General features: G+C 42.9%; 1 protein-coding gene across 1 annotated transcript in view; it reads right to left on the reverse strand.

The window, feature by feature from the left end:
• Positions 1-24,326, reverse strand: part of LOC135396901 (ubiquitin carboxyl-terminal hydrolase 34-like) — a 68,592-nt gene that overhangs the window by 9,615 nt on the left and 34,651 nt on the right. Inside the window, exons 40-71 of the mRNA XM_064628126.1 lie at positions 23,583-23,648; positions 23,363-23,509; positions 21,972-22,106; positions 21,679-21,773; positions 21,395-21,555; positions 21,148-21,280; positions 20,275-20,353; positions 20,103-20,156; positions 19,519-19,689; positions 18,771-18,835; positions 18,533-18,656; positions 17,969-18,034; positions 17,808-17,888; positions 17,632-17,714; positions 16,026-16,107; positions 15,207-15,365; positions 14,325-14,537; positions 14,092-14,196; positions 13,795-13,836; positions 12,580-12,684; positions 12,340-12,487; positions 11,435-11,532; positions 11,252-11,333; positions 10,313-10,398; positions 10,140-10,223; positions 8,931-9,037; positions 8,687-8,864; positions 7,372-7,605; positions 4,828-5,074; positions 3,837-3,941; positions 1,373-1,494; positions 700-823 (exon numbers count right to left, since the gene is read on the reverse strand). Of these exons, the coding sequence (XP_064484196.1) occupies positions 700-823; positions 1,373-1,494; positions 3,837-3,941; positions 4,828-5,074; positions 7,372-7,605; positions 8,687-8,864; positions 8,931-9,037; positions 10,140-10,223; positions 10,313-10,398; positions 11,252-11,333; positions 11,435-11,532; positions 12,340-12,487; positions 12,580-12,684; positions 13,795-13,836; positions 14,092-14,196; positions 14,325-14,537; positions 15,207-15,365; positions 16,026-16,107; positions 17,632-17,714; positions 17,808-17,888; positions 17,969-18,034; positions 18,533-18,656; positions 18,771-18,835; positions 19,519-19,689; positions 20,103-20,156; positions 20,275-20,353; positions 21,148-21,280; positions 21,395-21,555; positions 21,679-21,773; positions 21,972-22,106; positions 23,363-23,509; positions 23,583-23,648 (3,781 nt within the window). The remainder of the gene's footprint in view (positions 1-699; positions 824-1,372; positions 1,495-3,836; positions 3,942-4,827; positions 5,075-7,371; positions 7,606-8,686; positions 8,865-8,930; positions 9,038-10,139; positions 10,224-10,312; positions 10,399-11,251; positions 11,334-11,434; positions 11,533-12,339; positions 12,488-12,579; positions 12,685-13,794; positions 13,837-14,091; positions 14,197-14,324; positions 14,538-15,206; positions 15,366-16,025; positions 16,108-17,631; positions 17,715-17,807; positions 17,889-17,968; positions 18,035-18,532; positions 18,657-18,770; positions 18,836-19,518; positions 19,690-20,102; positions 20,157-20,274; positions 20,354-21,147; positions 21,281-21,394; positions 21,556-21,678; positions 21,774-21,971; positions 22,107-23,362; positions 23,510-23,582; positions 23,649-24,326) is intronic.

Below are 24,326 nucleotides of genomic sequence, written 5' to 3' on the forward strand. Positions count from 1 at the left end.
TTTTTTCTAGTGTGGCTGAATATGCACTTTGACGAGTTCAATTTCCAAGTTTTTTGGGGTTTTGCCCGAAGTGGTGATGGTGCCAATTGGTGGGTGATAACTGGTTTCACCCGAAAACACGGGGCTCCGATTATTAATTTCTACAACGTTTTACAACATATGCTGCATCACCAGAAATTCGGATACGGATGGCAAGGTTTTTGGTTGCTTGTATGCGCTCTGTTTTACTTTATGTTTATCTTAATTGACAACACTGGCTTCCTCCTATTCAACAGAGGCCCTAAAGGATAACCGTATTGTTGCCAGTAGTCCTGAATGGGGCTGCGTCATAGAGAGTCAGATGATCAGATCAAACTAACAAACCTGCATGCTAAACAATGGCCGTAGTGCTGCGGTGTATTGAGCAGGTACTATACTTTATTTAGCACAGAATAGGCTTAACGACTATGCGCTTCTTTCACACGTTTGTTCAAGTTGCTGAACAGACTGAAAGACGACAAGGCTGTCAATGTGCACTGCCCAATGTTTGTCAAAGTAGAAGATTATCTCAGTAACAAAATGTTAGTTTCTAGCAACTTCATGCTCGTGGTCATTTAGCTGATAAGATTACTGGCCCTGTGGCTCACATGGGGGTGACCATGAATGAAGTATTGTACTTCTAAACAATGGAATAGCAAGAAGAAAAATCAGATTTCTCACTGAGATTGACGAGATCCTGAGTGACAATATTCTGCCCGATTGCTGCTCGAAAAACTGTTTCCACAAAGCGGTGGTAAGGGAGGAAGAAATCCAAAAGGGCCTGGTCATACTCTGCATCCACTCCCTGCAAACATACAGCACCAAACATTAATAACAATAACAACTATTACTTCATTACTAATTTGTTATGAGCAGAGATGGAATTGAGCATCCCCATAAGTTAAGATTAAGCACCAAACACTACGATATGATTAGGGTCTGACTTTTTTGGGTTAAATGCCTTTCCCCTTTTAAATTTGGAGTGAAATCGGGTGCTATTTATAAATTGGGCATTGTCAGGTTACTTTTTTGCTTTCTGTTCAGCAGGTGGCCCATTGTTAAAGGTGCACATATTGGTCAGACATAAATCCCTTGCGATTTAGGGTCACAAACACAAGCACACAATGTAACATTAAATGTGCTTCGCATAGTTTATTGTTGCACTCAAATAATATTTTCATGAGACGTGAGCACAGACTGCTGCTAACCCGTGTATGTGATACATGATGCTACGTAATACGCGATTAAAATTCGTGAAGAAATCAGGTTTAACCCAAAAAAAGTAAGACCTTAGATATGATTTGACTACGGATGCCCTTATATAAGCAAGATAGCGGTTTCAAGCAATGGCCACCTTTGATGCTTCGAGTTGACTCAGGTGTAGGAACATCTGTAAGATTGGTCTCTGTGGACGAACAGCAGATTTTGTAGGGTAGCCCTTTTGACCTCTTCTTGGGAAGTAGGGCCCAGTTGTCACTAAAATGAAGGCAGTTTCACTTTAGCAACAGCCGTGCAATGGGAATCTTACCAGCAGATCTGCACTGGGTATACACATACAGTTGCCGATCGATTTTTCGTACCACTAGGAGCAATAAAATTGGTTTGAATTTTTTAGCCAATGGCAAAGACCGACTTCTTCCTTGGAGTCCGTATTCCAAAGTGGGTTAGAAAGCTATCCATGCTTTGCCGCACGAGCATGGGACAACACATCTCAATGAAATTTTGCTAGTGTATTGTTAGGGCCCCGTAATTTAAGGTAAAACCCGTTTTCACCCCGATTTGCATCATCATCATCAGTTGGGGCAGAACCCGAGAAAATTAAAAGACAAACTTTGCGAATTGCCAATTGAGCCACCAATACAGGCAATGGAGAACACTAAGCATTGGACATTCAGAACAGCTTATTTTATTTTTTATTTTTATTTTATTTATTTACTTATTTTTTATTTACCCCTTGAAAATCTGCATTTCTACCTGACATCACCCGATTTTACCGTTTTACTGATCCTGAAGCAACCCCCCCCCCCCCTCTCCAATTTTCAAAAAATATAAAACCCGAAAACACAGGGCCCTATGCATTGTCGCTGTACAGATTCATTGAACGAAGAAGCATAAAGAATGTTTTCATTGTTGTCGTGATCCGAGCCTCCTGGTGGTAAAAAAAGAACTTGACAAACGATGTTGTCACTCGTTAATTTAGAAAAAAAAATCGATGCAGTGTTGAACACAGTGGATGTGTCTAGAGTTTAATCCGAGACCACTGCAGTCGCAGAGGTCTCCAACTAAAGCTGAGCTGTCCACAGTGCAGTCATTGTCATCTGCACTCTCTCCTACGGTACGTTTTTGCTAGAAAAAAACTTATGACAAAAGCTATCTGCTAATCTTATAATCTTAAAGGGCTCATTCATGCATGTGTTTCTTGAGGCGGCGCTGCTTCCTCTCAGACCCGAGGCGTTTCCAGCCGCTTTTCGAGGACCGCTTCGTGCTGCAGCTCTCAAGCGCGGATCCACAAACGCTTTCTACCCAGCCAATCGGAGTGCTTGCTCAGGAGCAGAATTGACTTTCTTTCGTGTTGGCGGGCCTCCCAACGCAATAGGAATATCGTGCGGGGGTCCTCTTTCCTTTTTTGTGTGTGTTTGGTGCGACTGTGTAAGTAAATTCATCGTGACCAAAAGTTGCTTGTTGCGTAAGCTGTCCACGACGAGCGAGGGATTTATGCGAACCACAGAATAAACGAAAATAAATAGCGTTAGAGCGTGACCATGTGTGTTGGTCGCTGGCCCGTAAACATATATTCTGCTTCTTCTGCCGTTCCTTCTCTGTGTTATATTGTGTCACATCCGTCGTTCCGACAATTGATAATGAAAGCAGAAACGCTTCCATGATAGGCAAGCCTGAGCGATGGGCAAGACACGTTAACAAACACAAACACGAAAGCTCAAAACAAGCCGTGTTTTGAGCCTTCGTGTTTGTGTTTGTTTACGTGTCTTGCCTATCATGGAATTTATCCACCAGCTAGCCTGCATTTACGCCATTCTGTCAGAAACGCTTCACATTGTAAATTTGGACGCACAGCGCGACAAGTGTCGGCACAATTTTGATCGGCACAACAACGACGAAACGCATTTGAAGGCTGGCAGCTAGGCTATGTGTAGCAGGAGGCTCCTCTCGGCCACGCCGCTTTTTGAAACGCATATGCGAACGAGCCTTAACAGCATTCCATGGATCTGCAAGAATATGAAGTGTGGCCGGTACAGACCTCTCATTTCTAAAAGTCATCAACTCAGCAGACATTTTGCTGACGACTCATGACGCCGCCGGTTCTTTTACTAATGCTGCTAAGGTGGAGAAGGTGGTGGAAGCCCCGAACGCTGACGCGTTACAATCAGTTTCTGCAACTTTCACATTTACTGCAGTAATGCCTTCCCCACTTGATATACAGGACAATTTTTCACTGCCTGTATTTAGAAATGAACAGCTAGAACATACATGCCACACTGTATTCCATCAGGCACATATGAGCTCAGCCTCCACATACGTGCATGCACCGCTTCAGCATGACCGCCGTCAAAACAGCCTGAAATATTGGCCACAGCTCTGTAGTGTCCCCCGGATCAGGGAAGATAGCACGGTCTAAAAAACCAAGCAAGCTCAAACCGAAGTGTGTCAGAATAGTCCAGTTATTCTTTTAAGACACCCAAAGCAGAAACACATCGGCTCTACAGGAAAAATGTCAGAAAAATTTAAAAGTCCCCATTTTTAGGGTCCGAAAAATCGGTCGGCGACTGCATGTGTGCGGAGATCGATTGTGAACATACTAAGACCACTGCTTTCGAGGAATGTGCTGTGACAGCTTGCAAGGAGAGGCACGATGGAGGTCACAGTTTCTCGAGGCTGAAGCATCACCAGTTCCTTTAGCACGTCTGAAACGAGTAAGTAAAAATCAGTGTACAGACATACCATGAGAACCTTCGAGTGACCAGCTCTTGCAAAATTTTGCAAAATCCCGTTCTCAGCAAAATTGCTGATTTTTCATGGAAGGTCACACAACTGAGTCCTGATTCAGTCTAAGCTACCCTAGAAAATTACCTCAGTGACACAGGGAGTGAGTCCTAGAAGCACTTTAGTATACTGTACTGCAGTAGTAGCACTTGTACTATGTACAATAGCCCTTTAATGGTGAGTGTGAAATGATGTTCCTGGTAGAAGCAATTATAGAAGCATGTGTCACACATGCCACGTTGAACCACGAGCAATCAGATGTCGCTATGCCGAGAAGCTGCAGACGGCAACACAGATGGCAAACAAAGCAATTATTACCTGAGCATGAGTAGAGCCTAAGCTTTTAGGGTTTAACCCGATTCTTCCTCGAATTTGTGACCCCGAATTGAAGGTTTCCTCTATAGGGTGAAACCCAATTTTTACCCAGCAATTTGCCCTCACTGGGACGTCTGTAGGAATGCACACTAACCTGTTTGGCAGCAAATGCAGTTACATCACCGTTTGTACCAAACCAGTACAGTTAGTTTGAGTAAATGAGCCCATTGCTCCCCGAATTTAGCGTACTGAAAGTTTTTTCACCCAAATTCGCGTGAATTTAGAGCGCGTGTCTATTTACGCGATTTTTACCCCCCAAATTTAGACAAAAATATTTTCCGAAAACTTCAGGCTCTAAGCCCGACCGTGATGGTTTGGATAAGTGCTACAGCAATGAACGCACACACAACGATTTTTTCCGTTACATTCGACCTCGAAGGTTGCGCTCAACTTAACACAACCCAGACTGACACGGTAACGCAAATTGCTCACCGAGGCAGAGCAGACGAACTTGCGGAGGCACATATGTGTTGAGCAGGGTTAGTAGGCGTCGCAGGGTGTCTCCCAGCTCTGGCCATGTACGGAGCATGGCCGCTGCAGACCGCGACTCCTGGGCCACTTGCTGCATGGCCGTGCAAGTGCGCAACAGGTCCAGTGCCAACGACAGGAGGTCGGCCAGGTCTCCCGTCACGTGGCACGCCGTCGCTTCGTGGTACATCACATGCAGGGTGTGCAGTGCCTACACAGCAGAGAATCCATCCCGACAAGAATTATGGCCCATCGTGTGGAAAAAAGTAACACCATTTCCCTAAATAGACCAGGAAGAGTCGAGCCCGTTTATTACGATCTTCGATAGAACGATAACTCCAATATTGCGATCGAATTGTTGGTTCCCGTCAGCTCTCCCATTGAACTACATGTAAACAAAACATCGGTATAACGATCGCCGCGAAAGCGCTTGCTCGCATATAGCGATCGGAATTCTCCCGGCGGCCGGTAAAACGCGTGAAAATTAGAAAGCAAGACTGCACCATTTCACAGAAAACAAATTACATTGGCATTTTCAAGAGCCTTTGCCTCCGTGCCTGCTAAAGTGAGAACGCGGTGCGTTTATCCGCGCATGACTGCCGGGGATTAGATGCGTACATTGCAAGGCACGCGACTTCGAAAGGGTGGAAGGAGCTCGCGAGAAGTAGAGGAGGTTGCTCCCCCTCCACGTCGTTCTGTCGTCTTCAAGCTTTTTCTCTTCTTTTGCTGCGTGCTCGCTACGATGGCAGCCGCGGTTCAGAGACGTTTTTTGACGAGGAAAGACGCGTGGCTCGACCCGAAGTTACATGCACTCTACGGGTTTTGTACTGGTGCAAAACCGCGTTGTGAAGTATCGCGGCTTTGAAAAGGTGTACTGGCAGACAGTAGCGTGTCACCACCCAAACACGCGTCGACGGATTACCCGTGGCGGAGGCGCATTCTGATGGACCTCGCAGTCCTGATCATGAGAATGATGATGACTACAAGCAATGGATGAGGTCGTCGATCTCAAAAGGTGCGGCGCCTCACACGGTATCGGCGGTTATCTTATCAAAAGCTTTCGACGCACAGCTGCGTCAATTTAATGCTAGATAAAATGCTTATGTGCTCCCAACAAACGCGCACGTTAAGTGGCATTCTACTTGTGGCGATCTACTTCGTTTACGCGAACCCGAGCGGCAATTTCTCGAAAGCTCGTTTTTAATGATACTCCGATATAACGATCAGATTTCGCGTTCCCGTCAATATCGTTATAAACGGGCTCGACTGTATTGAAGTGGGGAATAAAAGAAAGAATAAATTTTTTTAAACGTAGAATTTACGACTTTCTGATAGTTTGTGTGGCTGACACTTGAGAAAGTTCGTGTAACTTTTTGGCATTACGGATTGGTGAAATGATAAATTTTATTAATGCAATCAATTTATTCTAAAGCGGCTAGTCAATTAAAATAATAAAGTAAATATATTAAAGTAGACAGAAATCATTTTTAATACCCTGTTTCCTTCCTATAGAACTGTTAAGTAGGCCAGTAAGATACACCATGCGAAGTAACTCACACCACAGAGTCATATTATCGCAGAAATTGAATTTAAATGTTGTCTGCTGCTCCTCTGTCGTCTGCTACTCAGCTGTTCGGGGTTCTGAAAAAGCCTTTCTCCTGGCTCGGTAATGATTCGGCTGCTCCTTCTATCCCCAATTCCCCGGGAGAACTGGCAGAACTGGTTTGTGGCGGCAAAGGGACAAGGCACTGACTCCCACTGACTGGTGAACCAGAACGAGTTCTCTTTATAACGTTATCGGTGACATAGCATCATACTTTCTCCTCCTCGTAATACCCGGAGTGGCGAGTGACGAGTGGCGAGTGGTGAAGGCGCGGACCCATGTTTATGTGAGTTTTTTTCTGGGAAACAAATTGCACACATCAAAACCTTTAGCACCATTCAGTAAAATGACACACACTTTCATCAGACGTCTTAATCTGAAATTTTTTTGGATGGCCCTCGGTACTCCTTTAAAATTAAAAGCTTCCAAAGGAAATTCTACACCTGGAACGTCGTTGCCTCTAAATTTTTTTTATATCCAGTTACTACAACAGAAGGATGTCAAAAGTTGAGTCTAGTCCAGGGGCAATACTAGTAATAATACGAAAAACACTGAAGCTTCATTTAATTTGTTACATCTGCCATCTGCTACATGAAAGCTTGCACCATAATAAAGCGAGTGAAGCTTCAGTGTTTTTGTATCATCAGTTATTACAACTGCACTGCCAAATGGATTTTCATTGTAGCATTTGGTACAGTCTACAAGGCGATTTTGATATCGACAAGATTTGATATCACTACAAAGCTTCAAAAGACTGGCAACATCTGGGAACTTCCGTCATCAACATGTAGGGAGCGACAGTTACAAACGTCACAGAAGACAAGATGATTTGACAAGAGCAGACAGCTGAACACTGTTCATCTGCCTCCCCTCACCCGCTAATTTGCGAAGGTGCTTTTTGTTACCTGGAATAAAACTGGGAGGCCACTGTTGGCCAGGACAAAGAGCCTGTCGTGGGGACCCTGGACGAGCACCCTGAGGGCTGCCACTAAGGTAGCCCAGCAAACCCTGGGGTCCAAGCCCAAATACAGGCTCAGGGTTGTGCGCTTGAAGAGTGTCACTTCACGTTGCTCTTGCTCAGTCGCTCCAGGGGACGGACAAACAAAGAGTTCCATCAGCTTCAAAAGCTCTCCAATAGCCTGCAACGACGCAAACAACTTAAATTTACAACTCAAAAATGGAATGATGAACAGCCCATTAAGCTGCTATTCTTAAAGCCAAGCCAAGCCAATTTCCATTTGAAGTCCATAATTCAGCTGGTAAAAAATCAGTGATGGTGCTATTCTTAAAGCTAAACAAACTGATGGCGAAGAAAAAAAGTACAGAATGGAAGACGAAAACAAAGAAGAAACTTTTGAGGGAAGAAATAAAATGTAAGAAACAATTTTGAGAATAAACTGCTAAAGTTACGTTACTAAACGTTGTTCCATACATGTGCGGCTACGGTGCTCCATGTGTGTATTAATGTTGGATTATTTCACCATGCACAACGTTGGCTCTACACACTAAGCTGATATTCCCAATGCTACTACTGCTCAGCATTGTGGCACCACAACGACTCAGCGGGTTTCAAATGGACTTGGAAAGTAGGATGTTGCACTGCTCTGACAGCTCAAAAAAAGATTCTAGTACCATATTTACTCGGATCTAACGTGCACTTTTTTCCGACATTTTTTCGCAAAAATAAGTTAGAATCAGGGACGACCGCGACAGGCGGCGCAGCGCCCCCACTTTGGCTGCGTTCACGTAGTGAAAAGCGAAAGCACGCCTCCTATGGTTCTCTCGAAGATAGCAATCTCCATTCCCAGTTTTCTGTGTTCGTCACGTGGCGAAAAGAGAGACCCCGCATCCCAAAGTTTTCTCAAAGACAGCGATCTACATTCCCCATTCTCTGCGAAGATAGCAATAGAGACCTGCTTCTCTGCTTCTTTTTTAGAAGAAATGTTGCATTATGAATGCGCTTGACGGCACAGAGGACGATATGCCGTGGTGCAAAGTGAGTGGTGATTCTGACGATGACTGTGTGTAATGCTGTTATCTACCTTATCACTTGTGTTTACGGCGTATTTTTGCACCCTCAAGGATGATGCACGCTGGATCCGGGGGGGTTTTAGAATAGAGTTATTTTGCGTTTCGGTAGGTACGCGTTAGATTCGAGTAGATACAGTACTTAAAAATTCCACAGGGACAAGGTTTTGAAGGCTCGTGATGCCGACTTACAGCGGTGTAAAGTGTAGTATAAGGAGTGATGTTCTTGAAGGCCCACTGAATGTTCTGGTGTTGTGCTAACTGACGAGCAAAAGGTCGCGACTGCTGGCAGCATAGCCTCAGCAGGCCGTAATAGGCTGGCAGCATGCACCGGTTGAACACTACGACGTCTTGGTCGTCATGGTCAGCACTACGGGAAGACGAAAGGAAAGTTGTTATCGGCAGTTCAAGGAGCTAAAAAAAAAGGGGAACTTACAGAATGTAGTTGAACGCTATGTTTTTAGTTACGTGAGGATTCTGAACAATGAGCTTGATGTTCTCCACACAGTCGACGGATACTTGATACCAGAACAGCAGCAGGGTCTACCAGAAGTACAGAAAAGGAAAACGCATAAGACACTCTTGGATCATGCTCTGAATGCTGAGACATTTGTTTTTGTTTTGTTTTGTCTACTGGTGCTTTCCAATGAATGAGTGGAAACAGGACAAAATGTTGTTTTGAAAAAGAAAGAACGAGCGCAATGGATGAATGGAATAGGCACAATGGAATAGGCAGAGAATTCAAGAAATATACTGATCTTGCTGGCTGTGATTAGATCCTTGTGTTTTCAGGTTTTATGTTCTTAGAAAACCGGGGGTGGTGGCGGGGATTAGGTTTTAGTTCAGAAGCTGTAGAATAGGATAAAATTGAGCAAAAAATAAAGAGCAGTGTTTCTTGCATTCCGTATGAATACGAGATTACGAGGTGCAGAGCTGCTGTACTGAATACACAGTGCTTAGAATTTCTCAGTGGCTATCTTCGTGCATGCATTTGCACTCTGGCAACTTCGTTTTCCAGGCTGGGCGTTTCCCTGAGACACAAGGCTCCAGCTATGACTATTAACGTCAAGTGCTACATTGGAGAACGACTGCGCAGCAAAACGCGTTGAGGGCAGCAGCGTGCAATGCTGGATATAAGCATCCAATTTATGTAAGATATTAATTAATAAGATTTATCACAATTATTATTAATCATTTCTTATATTTATTATATTATTTATTATTTATATTAATAAGATTTATTAGGATTTTGATAAGATTTGTTAATAAGATATTAATTATTTACGTATCACCAAATCACATATCTTAATGTAACAAGAGGCACAAAACTTGAGACAGACGACAAGAGCGTGCTTCCACCAAGCTCTTCTACGTCATCTCAAGCTTTGTGCTTCCTGTTATGTTTTCACTGTCATACCAACAATCTGAACCTTCTACTTTGAATCAAACAGCAAGTTAAGCCACTGTCATTCGACTCTGTAAAGCTACTTTGTAATTTTATGACAATATGGTGATACACGTTTAACAAAAATAATTGGTATAACAAGCAAAAGTGTGGTCATCTCATCACCAACCTCATTACGTAAAGGTTGAATTGGACATATATCAATGCAGGTAAGGAGACGTTAATGAACAAAGTATGCACCTGCTTGTTGTGGTGCACAGGTATTGCCGGCTCAGATAGACCAGGCTGGAACAGGTTCCACAAGTCCAAAAAGTAGGGACTAAACTGTGAGTTGCAAAACAGTAAAACAGGTTACCAGACGACTGATAAAACTGATAAAAAGGGATGGTGCTACACAAGTAATTTAAAATTACCATTAGTTTTTCTTGTTTACCAACGAGGCAGTACGTCAAAACGGCGAAGTAGTACATCAGCTTGGCAGTGCCATGAACAGCAGGATCTGAAAAATTGAATTTTGAATTGAAAGAATTGAACCTTTAGCGAACAAAGGTGTTCAGCTTCAGTGTTCGTTCTAATGAAGTGAGCATTTAGTGAGCGTAAAATACGGGTATCATTTGACGACTAAAACAAAATGTCAATAAAATTATGTTTTGTTGAGAGTATCATTCTTGCATGCTGCTCCAAAGTTGATTATGGCATTCACATTTTGACACGTGGCATGAGAATAACAAGAAGTTGCAGGAGGACTTGTTGGTACTAGAGCTGCGCAAATGTTCGAAATTTTGAATATGAAACGAATATCTCTTGCTCTTCGAACGCTATGTCCAACCTATTTTCAGCATTCGAAATGTTCAAATAATTTTCGAATAGTACTGAAACGAGGTATCGCTATTGGCATTCTGCAAGTGGGCTTCGCCTAATTACACTCGAGTGTTAGGTGGAGCCCCCTGTACACTGTTTACAACTTCTCGGAGCTCATGGTGAACACTGTACTCTGGGCACATCATCGAATGAGCACAACACCACAAAATATTTCACCATGAGGTATTCAATATTATTCGAATTTGGCCTTTTCTGATTATTCAAATTCGTTTCGCCATCTGAAGAAATTGTTCGGATTCGATTTGCAATAGAGGTTTTGCTATCTGGACAGCTCTAGTTGGTACTACATACAGAGCGAGGCACGGCGTCGAATAACAACCAATAACCACAAGGTCACAGGAACTGTTGTTGTAGCCCTTGTTACTCGTTGCCGTGCCTCACAGAGGATAAAAATAACAACTTCGTTGGCTTTTATTGGCAACCTTCTAGCTATTTAAATGAGAGAGTATTTCAAAAGAAAGGTGGTGTACCTATATACAACTTGGCTTTCTTTAATAACCTAAGCAGGAACTCGTATATCTGGTGCATTGCCATGACAGCCTCCGGCGCCATCTATAGAAGAAAATTTGCAGAATGTAAAACTGAACTTGCAAGGAGGCTGTTCTTTCACTGCCAAAAATCGTTGTGTTTCAATACGAAACGATGCAACTTACTGGAACATCTTTCTGTGGCGCAAGACCATTTCTGCCCGACCTAAACGCTTGACGGAAGTGGGAACTGGGCACCAGAGACACTAGCAGCAGTGCAGCCACTGGAAACGGAAGAAATAGATATTAATTCATAATATATTTCTCTATACTACCAGCGCTACCTCAACCTTAGGATACCGGTACACCAGCGCTACCTCAACCGGTATATCGAGTGAGTGAAAATTACATAAGACTAGCTTTGAAGCACTCACAAGAATATTTTGTCACATGGGCACAATGTGGTATGATGATCATAGAGAAAGTCTGCGTTGCACACAAGCACAAGAGAAGTAATGCAAGGATTTTGAAAAATCAGTTTTCCCTTTGGCTATTGGCAACTTCATGACACAAAGAAGAGCATGGGCACATGAATCTCCGTTAGAATCTACATGGCCCATGATTACAGCCTGAAGCTATCGGGAATTTTTTTTTTTTTTTTTTCAAATTCGGACCGGGGGAGGGGGGGTTGAACCGGATAAATAAACATGTGCTATAAATTCATGCCAATTAGAGTGGAAAAACTTCCACTACGCTAAATCCAGGGAGAAATCAGGCTCAGTTACTCAAATTAACTGTACTGGTTGGGTACAAATGGTGATGCAACTGCTGCATTTGCTGCCAAACAAGTTAGTGTGCATTCCTACAGACGTCTCAGCCGGGGTTAAAATCGGGTTTCACCCTAAAACGGCAACCTTCAATTCAGGGTGCAAATTCAGGGAAGAATCAGGTTACACCCTAAAACTTCAGGCTCTACCCTTGATTGATCCTTTTGAAGCAGTTTTAAAAGTGGATTGGTTTGATTAACCAGAATTTGTGGTGTCAAAGCTCAAAATAGTGCAGTGAGGGCGCATGCGTGGGTTGTACTCTACCATTTCGAACCCTCTGGAGAGCATGAGCAATGAGGTACTTCTCCACCCAGGCATCCATACTTTGAAGAACCCATGAGTGTGCCACCTTATTTCGTGGAACCTGAAGTGTCAACCACTCCAGGCACTGCAGAGGGCAGTACTCCGCAGCCTGCACAAAGTACACAGGAGGAATACTAAGAATCTTGCAAAAATTATAACATTTCTAGCAACAAAATTTAGAAAGGAGTGTTTCTCACTCACCTCCCAAATGCGTTGCAAGACAAGCGACGTGAACGCTGGCATTCCTGGAGGTCCACCGACAAACTCCACAAGCATAGAGAGGAGTTTGAAGAAAGGGCTGCTGACCTGTTGAAAACAACGGATGTGGTTTGTGTGTTACCCACAAATCTCATCCTTGTGTAATTTCAATTTCAACTGATGAAATGAACCCGGTCAGACTCCTCCATAACGTAACTCCTGCATACTAGAAATCAACTTAGTACAAGACCATTGCAGTCCCTTTTTGCTGCATGGTTTGGTACGATAAAGCGTAGAGTATGATGCACTGTGAAGGAATCCTTCAGCAAAAAGTATGTGGTGCAAGATGGCGCTGTGTTCAGATAAACCACAAAGTGCCTCAAGGAGATTAAGGGAAATCACGAGATAGAAAAGCCATAAAAATAGCAGAGATAGTGACGGCTAGTCTCCTGTGCCTGAACAGACAAAACAAGCTCGTCACCCAAAGCAGTAGATGACAGCCAAGCCAAGCTAACCTTTGCGTTCCTTTTTCTTTTTTAATAAACATATTCCCCCAAAGCCAAGATGGACTGTTAAAACCTGGAGGCATTTTTATTTTCTCTACAGTGAAAATAGCCTAAGTCTCTAATGCTTTCCTCTGCACACAGATGTACAAATTATGAGAAAATCTCAGGTGAGTTAAGCCATAACAGTAATGCAGTACAGCTTTAGTGTCATCACATGCTGGCACCAAAATTTCCAACAGTAGAGCTTAACTCACAATGGAATACAACACAATCTCATAATAAAATACAATTTCAATATCAACCGATGGCTCCTGTGAGGCCACTACAAGTTAACCCCTCTACCTGTTGTAGCAAAACAAGGAGACAAAGTACAACCACATAGAAATATTCTTCGCCTTCTTCATTATAGCATGATTTCTCAATGACGGTATATGAGTATGCCTCTGAGAAAATCACAAATCAAAATCACACCCAGTGGAAGTTGATGCTTTTGCAATGAAGTAGTATTGCATGAAATCTGTGTACATAGCTTAAATGAAATTGGAATGAAATGGAATGCTTAAATGAAACTTCTCATAAATGGAACAATTTTTTAACTCTTGATCCCGAGTTCTGTTTAAGAGGAGTAGACTAAAAATTTGTTTGATCCTCCCGAGATCTGTTACAGGGGAGTTTGACCGTGTGCAAAGTAAAAGTGATGCAAAATGCCAACCTCTGGCTGCTTCGTAATGGCCGAGAACAACATGTTCACTATCTGTAATAGAGAAAGGAAAAGGTTGAACAAATATTACACTGCTGCACACATTTAGGGGGCAATTCAACAGCACATTTGAAGTTGCGCTGGCAACTGATACACTACCAAAATTACTGTATGTTGCTAATTCTAAGTTTCAGGCCGCAAGCTCCTGTGAGCTTTCCTTTGGCTCTTCAACCTGATCATGCTGGCCCTATCTTTTCTCTTTTAGTGGGAAATTTGGCCATCTGCATAGATAAACAGAAGTAGACATACATGTGGTGCCAGATGGTCATTCCAGCGGCACAGGCTGAAGATAAGGTTGCACGTCTGGCGGAGGCATATGTTATCTCGCACTTGTTGAAACAAGAACGGGAAACCCTGAAAACAAACAACCGCAATGACGTCTTACATAAGCACATGAAATAAGATGTTAGCCTTTCAAAAATTGCCATTGTATATACACAGCATGGTACAGCGGCAGTGTTACAATCTTGATGTTGCAATACCTTTCCTCCAGTGAGAGCATTGTAATCCGTTTGAGAAAGCTGCAAGCGGTGGTCCTGGCCCCGTGACTTCTCCACCAATAGGAGAACTAGGGCCAACATCTTGTCCAGGGATGGTGGCCGGTATTTTGTTGGAGCACCACTTCCCCCTCCTCCACCCATTCCAGCACCCTCCTCCTCTTCTTCTTCCTCCTCATCTTCTGACACCATCTCCACCTACCACCAATCAGCATGTGAAAAGCTGAATTAATTGACAAGTCTGCGACCACGTCCGACGAGAAGAGCTCAATGAACGCCATGTTTGACACTGCATACGTGTATGACAACATACTCAAAGACATTTAATATCCGTGAGCCCCTAACTTATGCAAATTTCATGAATTGAATTTTTTTTTTTTTCAAATATTAAGGGCACGCAAAAATTTGGAGCAGGAATTGACACTTTCAAACCTATGCTGCAATCGCAAACTTTATTTTCACAGTTGATTGTACGAATTATTTGTGGGCATTTGAAATATCGTATAAACTGAAATACACGACTAGGTTTTTTTTTTAAATGTTCGTGGAAACTACCCTTATCTTATAAGCCAGTCAATGGCAGTCTATGGCCAGTCTACATACCAGTATGTACCTGCTAAAGAAAATTTAGGAGCCTATTGCAATTTATTTGCCCGCCACAGGAGGGTAAGAAATGGGAAATGCATGTATGTCAATGGGATGCACAATCAGATCAGGCCCCTTTTCTTGGTTTTGGATTTTTCGACTTGTCCCCTTATTACATACAGAGGTTCAATTGGAAACCATGATGTATGCAATCACTACGTACGCATATGCTGATGCTTTAACCACACCAACATTAGTAACAAAAGTGAGATTCACACTCACGTAGTCTGCCTTATGACCAAGATAGAAGGCGATGATGGTGGACACGGCCTCGATGGAGAGGAGGAACTGGCATTCCGCTTCACCCATCTTGGCAAACTCCAACAAGAAGGCGAAGTACTCTGTCAAATGCTTCAGGTGTTGCTTCGCTCCATGCTCGATCTACAAACAGAGCGATCGGAACCAACGTGGCCATCAAGTAAAGATAGGTCCTTGTGCTTTCAGGTTTTACGGTTTTTTGAAAATCGGGGGTTAAAAACGGGCTACATGGGTATATATCAGATGGAAAAACAAATCTTCGAGCGGCTGTGCTGAATGTGCATTCTCCAGTCCCCCTATTAGTGGCTGAATTTGCACTTTAGAGAGCTGATTCTCGGTCTTTTCGGATTTGGCCTTAAATGATGATGATGATGAAAATTGGGGGTAAAAATGGGTTTTACCCTAGAACGCAACACTCAAAGTAAAGAATATGTAGAACCTGAAGATTTCTGGAAATATCTTTTTCTAAATTCAGGGGGTAAAAATTGGGTAAATCAAATGTGCTCTAAATTCATGCGAATTTGGGTGAAAAAATCTTCCAGCATGCTTAATTCGGGATAGAAATCGGGCTCAGTTACTTAAAGTAACTGTTCAGGTTTGGTACAGCCGCTGATGTAGGTAACTGCATTTGCTGCCAAACTAGTTAGTGTGCATTCCTACAGATGTCTCAATGAGGGCAATTTGCCGGGTAAAAACCGGGTTTCACCCTAGGGATCTTCAATTCAGGGAAGAATCGGGCTAAAAACTGTAAAACTTCATGCTCTAAGACTATGGTAGACTGACCAGTGACAGAAGCTTCTTGACGAACCGCGTGACGCATGAATATCGTCCAATCTGGCTGAGATCCACGTCTGACGAATCATCACTGCAAGAGAGAAGTCGTATTTCAGCTAAGTACTAACTATAATGGTATTGGCTGCATCCTTTTCTGAAGTTCTGCTCAATAATACAAAAAAGAGAGGGAGAGGGAAAGCCACAAAAAGAATACTTGATGCTATCAAACCCATTTGATTTGTCCTTCTATGTTCCATTCGCTCAGCTACGACAGTCAAGCCTCGTTACAGCGAACTTCGTTACAGCAAATTTTCAGTTATTGCGAAGTTTATTTTGCATTTGGCTGGCCACGCTTTATTTCTACAGAGTTATTTTTTGCACAACGAAGTGAGCTTTTCCCATTTTCTGTGGGTCCATCGGTTATCGAGTTTTCTTCTCGGGCACTAATCTAATCTCGACCTCCCGATGAATCACTAGCGGAGGCGCACTTTTCGTTCATGCGCTCGTTCCTCCTCGGCGCACCCCCACCTCTGCACTTAATCCCTCTCCCCTCAGTCATGCTCGATTTGTTTCCTGCGCGGTTCTTGCACGTCGGACACGTAAGTTCCAAGACGCCGTGATGATAGACAAACGTAAGGCTTTTCCGTTGGAAACGAAGCTGCAGATCCTGTGTGACGCGGACAGTGGTGCAACGAAGGACGTTGCAGAGAAGTTCGGAACCCCTGCCAATACACGCTGTCAAACGACTCTGAAAGTACGGGAGAACATCGAGGGAAGCTTTCAAGACAAGACGAAAGGTTGCGACAGTGCACGTTTCCCTGACTTTGAAGGCGCGCTCCTTGGATGGTTAGGTTAGAGGAAGGGATCTTCCCGTCTCTAGTGTGTTGCTGCTGGAATGACGTCATGCGGAGCGCAATCCGAAACTGCTTTGTGAAGGACGGTTTCACGCCCGTCGTGCGGGAGGCCAGGTTGTCGGAGACACCGCAAGAAGACGCAAGGCATCGCGTAGACAGGAACGTGTGGAGACGTTCGCAAGTAAATGAAGTGAGTTTTTGATTTCGTGGCGTCTGACGATGCACTTATGACCGCCGCCGAACTTTCTGATGACTAGCGGAATGGCCGAGTGGGTTAAGGCGTCTCGCTCATTGGTGTTGTGCTGACTGGGAGGTGGTGGGTTCAAATCCTACCACCTGCTGTGCTGTCTGAGGTTTTCCCTGGGTTTTCCAAAGACTTTCCAGACGAATGTCTGCACAGTTCCTCTTGAAGTCGGCCCAGGACACGTACTAATCCCCCCTGTCGCACCACTCCTTCCTGCTGTCCTCTCTCCATCTGCCCACATCTGTATGCCGCTCATAGCCACAGCTTCTTTGCGCCGATAAAAGGAAAAAAAATAGAACTTTCCAATGCCAACATAATTTGCAGACGTTTGTAGAGGACTTAGTGGGCAAGATTGTTGTACGGCAATGCCATCGCGACTAGACAACAATCAATAGCAGATTATTGAGAATAAACATGCTATGTGCAGTGCTTCTCTGGGGTTCTGAGTCTGGTCATATCTTACTACAGCGTGGCACGCGGTTTCGTTTGTAATTCAACTGCATTACGCAGCACTTACCTGTCAGGATAAGGCTGAAGATAAAGGGCAGAATGGCATGGCTGCAGCTGGTTGATCACGTGGATACATAGCCTCTGGAACAGCTATTGCAATCACAGTTTAAAAAAAAAGAAAAGGAGAAAAATGAAAACATTACTTTTAGAGGGAAGGAAGAATAACAAAGACAAAAGCCCTACCTGCCTGACCACCTGATTGGGGCACTTGATTAAGATTTGAATCGGCCACCACTCGTCTTCAGCCATGTGGTCCAAGAACCACTGCAAGGATTTTTACCGTATTGTGCATAGGAACAAACTGAACAAGTAGCAAACAGCGTTCGATTTAGAAGAAGCCCCACCTCGCATGCAGACTGGCTAGCATTGAACTGCTTGGTTAGCAGCTCAATCCACTGGGCTATTGTTGGCTAAAAGAGAGAAAGAAAAGTTGAAAGGGCCAAAGTTGGACAGGGCCTTGTTATGTTCACAGGAACTGAACGCTACACTGAACAAGGTGACAAAAAGAGAGTGAGCACAACCACAAGAACAGTTTCGAATGTTACGAAGGAAATGTTTCACTGCAACAGACAATACTCTATCCTGCTACTAGAGGTGTGGGAATATATTTTGACTTTTTAAATACAGAAACAAATAATTATGTACGTTTGATTTGAATTCTGAATTAGATATGGAATGCTATATTCGAATTTTGAATCGAAGCTATGTTTCATCCAAACTGAAAATATTCAATTGTTCTGAAGTTGCCCACGCAAGCCTGAGAGAAGAACGTACAATGACAACCCGCACTGCTCTAGCAATTTGGTGAATGTGATGATGAACCTCACAGGGAGGACTGAAGAAATTCGCAATTGTCCAGAAATGGAAACGATAAATGCAACTCTGTCAGAAGCACTGAAATGTCTCACTTTTTCCTTGGCATGGATGAGGGTTTCGAGCACAAACGATGTCCCCAGCTTGGCAGAGAGCAATGTGATGTCGTCTGAACTTGGAAACGTTTGTGGTATGCAGCCGCAAATCTGGTACAGGAAGCTACGGATGAAACGGAGAGAAAGAAGCACAAGAATGAGTGGAACGGTGACTGGGATAAAAGCAAATTATAGAGCAGAAAATATAACAATAAAATCTATATTAAAAAAATCTCACTTGAAGTATGTGTGGTCAAAAATGCTCTTATCCTGTAGGAACTGCATGTTGTCTTGCCAGATCCACTAGAAAAATCAAAAGACAGGTGAAAGGTGGAAGCATACAAGGATATGTGTGTCTGGATGATCACCAGCACATTTTAAAAAGTGCCACCAAGGACTAAAAAAGGATATTTATTTTATTTATTATGAACTTTTATGAATATTTTTATTAATGAACATATGAATATTATTGAAAAAAAAATTATTATTATTATCTGTTATGAATCAATCAACCTTGCTCAAAGATTCAGTATGCAAAATATAAACTCTGACTGCAAACATTAGGTGCTTCCACAAATTTTCGAAAGAAGCCCCAAAACTCCTTAGATTCTTCAACGGTAGGTGACATTATCAAGAGTTGGTGTCTCTCCTAGCAACAGCGTCTTCGCTGCCAACCTTGGAAGCCTGCAGCAGCTATGGTGAGTTGACAGAAATCGATTTTCGGAGAACGGTGTTGACAGACACATTGCAGATTATGCACCCTGTGGTGTCACACTTTTCAAAACTAGAAATTAATTTTCTGATACTTCTGCTTCACATAGAGAAACATTTTTTTTTGTTTTGCAGCTTACAGTGCGAGACACGTGGACAGCGATGGCATAAATTCCGTAGGATTCTGAAGGCACAACATTCAGTCTGTAGCAGCACTTTTAAGACCGTCTGCAAAGCTGCAGGCTCGTAAAGTTTGAGAAATTTTAAGTACTTACCTCAGCAAGCTCCGGAGACAATTGAAAAGTGCTGGAAGCATTTGGTTCTGATGCTGCCTCAGCACTAACGGGTGCAAGTTTTCCAGACATGCTTCCGCTGCGTGGAATCAACCCTTCGGACTCTTTTGTTCCGCTCCGTCGCTCGTAGAACAGCATGTACGCACTATTTGTCTAAAAGATAAATAAATTACAACAAACTCCCAATGGTGGCCTAGTTTCGCAAATCACGCAGCCTTTTCAATGTGCACAATTATGTACCAAGAAGGAAGTTTTCTATGTCTGACATAAACTACAGGATCTGGCTTCTTGGACAACACCATCCAAATTTTGTTTGTGGGCCCTTTCACAGAACATTTGCAACTGTCTATGCAGCACCGAAGCACTGTAATGTTTTCATCAGTTTTGCAAACCAGCATCGCAACGCATATTCTTCAAGGAACATGAAGATACAGAAGAACAAGGAGACACTGTGTTGCTGCGTAAAATACAAGTTCCCAAGGAAGATTATGTCCCATGGACAGGGTACTCATCAATGTAATCGATAGATGCACGAGAGAGGACACCAAAGTCTGACAAATAGGTACCTTTTCAAATGAGAAGTCCATAAACTTATCTGTCACAGAATCGTAGGTCTTGCTCTGAAAAAATGCGAACATGTGGTTCAGTCCAGATATTTTGAGATCTGTGAATTAGCTGTTAAGCAGCAACACCTAGGAAGGAAAGGAATAGCAAAAGAAGCAATAGGCAAAGACATACCGTCATTTCTCCTCCAAAGCACTCTGCTGCAATATGCGATGGATCAAATGGTTTCACTTCGGCATCATTGAAGAGAAACCTGCAAAGAATTACAGAGGAATGAATAAAAATTAACTCCTTGCTCAATGCTTCTGAACGGGGCCCTTGAGATAGCCATTCACTGATGCACCACCCTATTTCTTCCTGGGAATACAAGGAACATACAAATGCATAAAAAAAAAAACTGCACAAAAATTTTTTTTGTAACTTCGTTGTAAATTTTCCACAAAAATTGTGCTTGCAACTGAACAATAAGGAAAACCATTAGCTTTTGACAATGCGTCCAGCACGAGATGGAAGATAATGAACTTTAGAAGTGCGGCACGTGGTTAAAGGAGTTCCTTACGGAGCGGTTCCTCACACAATTTTCGGGCAAATGGGACCAGGACTGTCTTGTGTTCTCAAGCATGATGACACATGGACTCAATATAAACTGCAGGCAGCTCTCAGTAGCATCTTCCTCGAGAATACGTTTTAGCAAAATATCAAATGCATACAGGAAAACCATTCATGGACACCAGACCCTAGTTTTTCTGAATTTTGCTAATTTTAAGGGCACCGCACACAGAAACTTCAGGCAACATGCTTCAAAAGCTGTGCTGCACTCTCAACTTCTATTTTCACAGCCTGCTGCACAGATCACTAGTAAGCATTTTAACTACTTTGCAGAACAAACACGTGCAATGGTGCTTTTATCAAATGTGGCACACGCAATCTCAGGATTATGCCGAAGTAAGCCAGTCAAGCCCCAAATTCTAGCATCCACGAATCACAGACCTCTGATGTACAATGTTTACATTTCTGAAGGCTCATTGGTTATCACACATTACATACCACTTGTCCTTTCCAGGATTCTGCCGTTCGCGGATGAAGCTGTAATAATGTCCGCCGTCCGCTGTCCCCGTGTGCACCGTCACACCTATTAGGTCGTAGTCGTAACATTCTTCTGGTTCCTCTTTTGGCTCTTCTAAACATTCAACATATGGAATGTGAGAAAATAAACGACAAAAGGCAAGAGCACATGCTCTGTAAACTTTTGATTCCATAAATTCAACCCCAGAAAGTAGCAGGCCACACTCACTGTGACTGGGCAGCAAGTTATGCTCCATGTAATTTGACATGTCCAGGTGCAGCGGAAATGAGAAGTGAGTGTTCACTTTCTCTTTCATCATCGTCACCATGTTGAACGTGTAACGCATGGTGTTGAAGCAGAGGATGCGTGGAAGCTTCTTGATGCATGCCCTGAAAGCAGGAGGAATTAGAATAATTTAATACATGTATGTAAATTGAGCTAGATACTGCAAAATGACTATAGATTGGCTTCAGAAAGTAAAAAAAAAACAAAGAGACAAAACATCGTTATACCTCTTTTCTGCACGGACTTTCTTGCCACACTGTGAGCAGGTATACATGTTGTCACCTTCCAGAGTATCCTTCACAGTTAGCTCATCCATAGATTCCTGAAAACAATAGACAAGAAGATGAAAACTTGACTTCCGCTTGAATGTTTTCAGATAAAATATCCTCCTGCAGGATTATATTGTGCAGAAAAACAAAGCACATGTGTGTATGCTCAAAACCATGAAGAAAGATTGCATCATTTTCAAGTTTCATTATCAGTATTTCTCTTTGACACTCTACGAAATCGTCTCACTTACGTAAAGATTCCGCATGTCCGCTACTTGACAACGCAGAGTATAGAACTCCTCAACAGTGCGGCTGATGTGAGCACAGTCAAGCGACACAACGTTGTTGGAAAGCACTCCGCAGAAAAGGGTTTTCACAAGCTCTTTCTGCACAATCAAACATGAAATCAGAGTTAGCTTGCATCAAGCACTACACAAAGTATGAAAGACAATCCAATCCAAGACTTTTCCAATCCAATCCAATCCAACAAAATTCTTGCTTGAAGCTAAGTGAACTGGAGGAAAGAAATGGCCAATGTTTAAATTTATATATTTGAGCATACAATTTTGTTGCTGCTTAGAGAAGCTTGGAAGGTACACCTTGAACATATTTTTTTACCGCATGATATGAACGATACTACCTTCAGGAACTGTTACGCAAAGTACTTATTTTGGGAAGTGTGCATTTCCTGACAAAATCGTATTACAAGAGTGTGCTCAGTAGCAGCAGTCTCTCCCAGCTATTTTAGACATGTTGTGATGTCATACGAGTGGAGTACTTCTTATTGGCTGCCGAGAACCATCTGCTTGCGTGAGCAACTCGTCCAGATGTGGGATGGGCGGTGCAAAATGCAAAAGCGAAAAGAAAACTCGGGCCTCACTATTGGGTGGAAGACATGACATTGCAGGCCAACAACAAGGAAAGCACCTGACCTGTGAGATTGGAAGTGCTCTTGCGCACCAGGATTGCACACTGCACTAGTACTTAGGGCCGTATTCTTAAACGATCCTCGATTCCACCTACGACTTGAGCTGATCCTCGAGACCAGTTTTGTGTTTCAAACATCGACTTTGACATGAAACATCCCTCGAGCGGAGGAAATCCTTCACGGATTCCACAAGAACTGCACAGTAGAACCGGTGTTTCCTCGAAGCCCAATGGTTCCTAAAGTGGAGGAGCGCATCTTGCCTGCATTCACTGGAGTCGAGACAGGATGTCAAGTCGAGGATCGTTTAAGAATATGGCCATCATTGTGTGAATATATATAGTCCAGCATATATAATCCTAATTTCTACTCCTCCTGCAATTTTTTTTTTTTTTCCGAGCCCATCCATGCTCCCTTAAAATAGTAGAATTAAGTTTGCACATCTGACTTTCAAAAGGTCACGTAATCCTACGCAGCAGTGTCAGCATGATCCCCAAGGAAGCAGAAGATGACATTTTGTTTCCGTACTAACCACTGCGCTACATAAGTGTGCTGCACAGTGGATACTGTTTCAGTCACATCATGGCCAGTAGATGTCACTGCTGGTGGCATGAGGAAGCACGGAAGTGACGTGGAAACAAAATGGCACCTGCCGCTTTTCCTCCTGCTTCATCGATAATGCTCAGCAGTGAAGCTCATTGTGACTCTTTGTCTTACCAGCTGTGGAGTCATCTCCTCCAGCTTGCTGATGAGATCCGTAAAGAACTCCGCCATGTCTTTCTGTTCCCCAGTGTTGAGGGGCTGGTGGTCCATGGTGTACGCTTTGCAGAAGCTTCGAGGATTGTATGCCTTCCGCTCGCTCTCCTGCAATTTAAGACAATGTTCATGCAACGAGTTATGGAAAAACGAGATGTTGCAGTCAAAGTGAGAGACCTACCAGGAGGTAGGCAAACATCCTCTGCAGCTCCCTCAGCGTTTGGCCATGTTTCCCTTCAGAGATCATCTGTCGAAAATAGCCCTAGTTAGTACGTTACTTGATGAACATTATTTGATGAACCTTTTAAGAAAATTGTAAAAATTTAAAATTTTTCTAGTGTCCTACAAATATGTAACTTTGAATGTCGTACCTGAGAAGTAATTTTCAACATGTACAAAGGATGTATGTAGGAACCACACTTATTTTTACGTTATGTAATGTAACTTTGTTATCGTTATGTACCTCATGAACCCTAATGTATGTATTCAATGTATGCAATTCTATGTAGGCACCACAATACTACGAGATTATCCAAGCTAAAGCGCAGTACTTCTGTTCCTTAAAAGATACCACAGGAATGGCTGATACTGAAACTTTCTTCAATGACGTGTAAAGTACTAAAAATATTTCTGCAAATATTTTCCTCTTCAAGGTTTGTTTCAGCGAATTATGAAAAATGAAAGCCCTGTTTCATCATTTTCCTTAGCTGTCGGGGGCATTGGTGATGCTTTGAAATTATTTTTAGAAGACATATTTACTAGAAGTGTAACAAGAGATATGCATGTTATGCTTCGACAAAAAAGGAAAAAGTCGTAACAAAATCTCTACTGCTCCAAAACTGCTCAAACCCACAAACACGGACACTTAGCAGGCAGTACAGTATACCATTGAAAATGTTAAGAGGGCAACGTTTCTTTGTTTTTT

Source organism: Ornithodoros turicata, chromosome 6 (assembly GCF_037126465.1).
Source record: "Ornithodoros turicata isolate Travis chromosome 6, ASM3712646v1, whole genome shotgun sequence".
In the NCBI taxonomy this organism is placed as follows: domain Eukaryota; kingdom Metazoa; phylum Arthropoda; class Arachnida; order Ixodida; family Argasidae; genus Ornithodoros; species Ornithodoros turicata.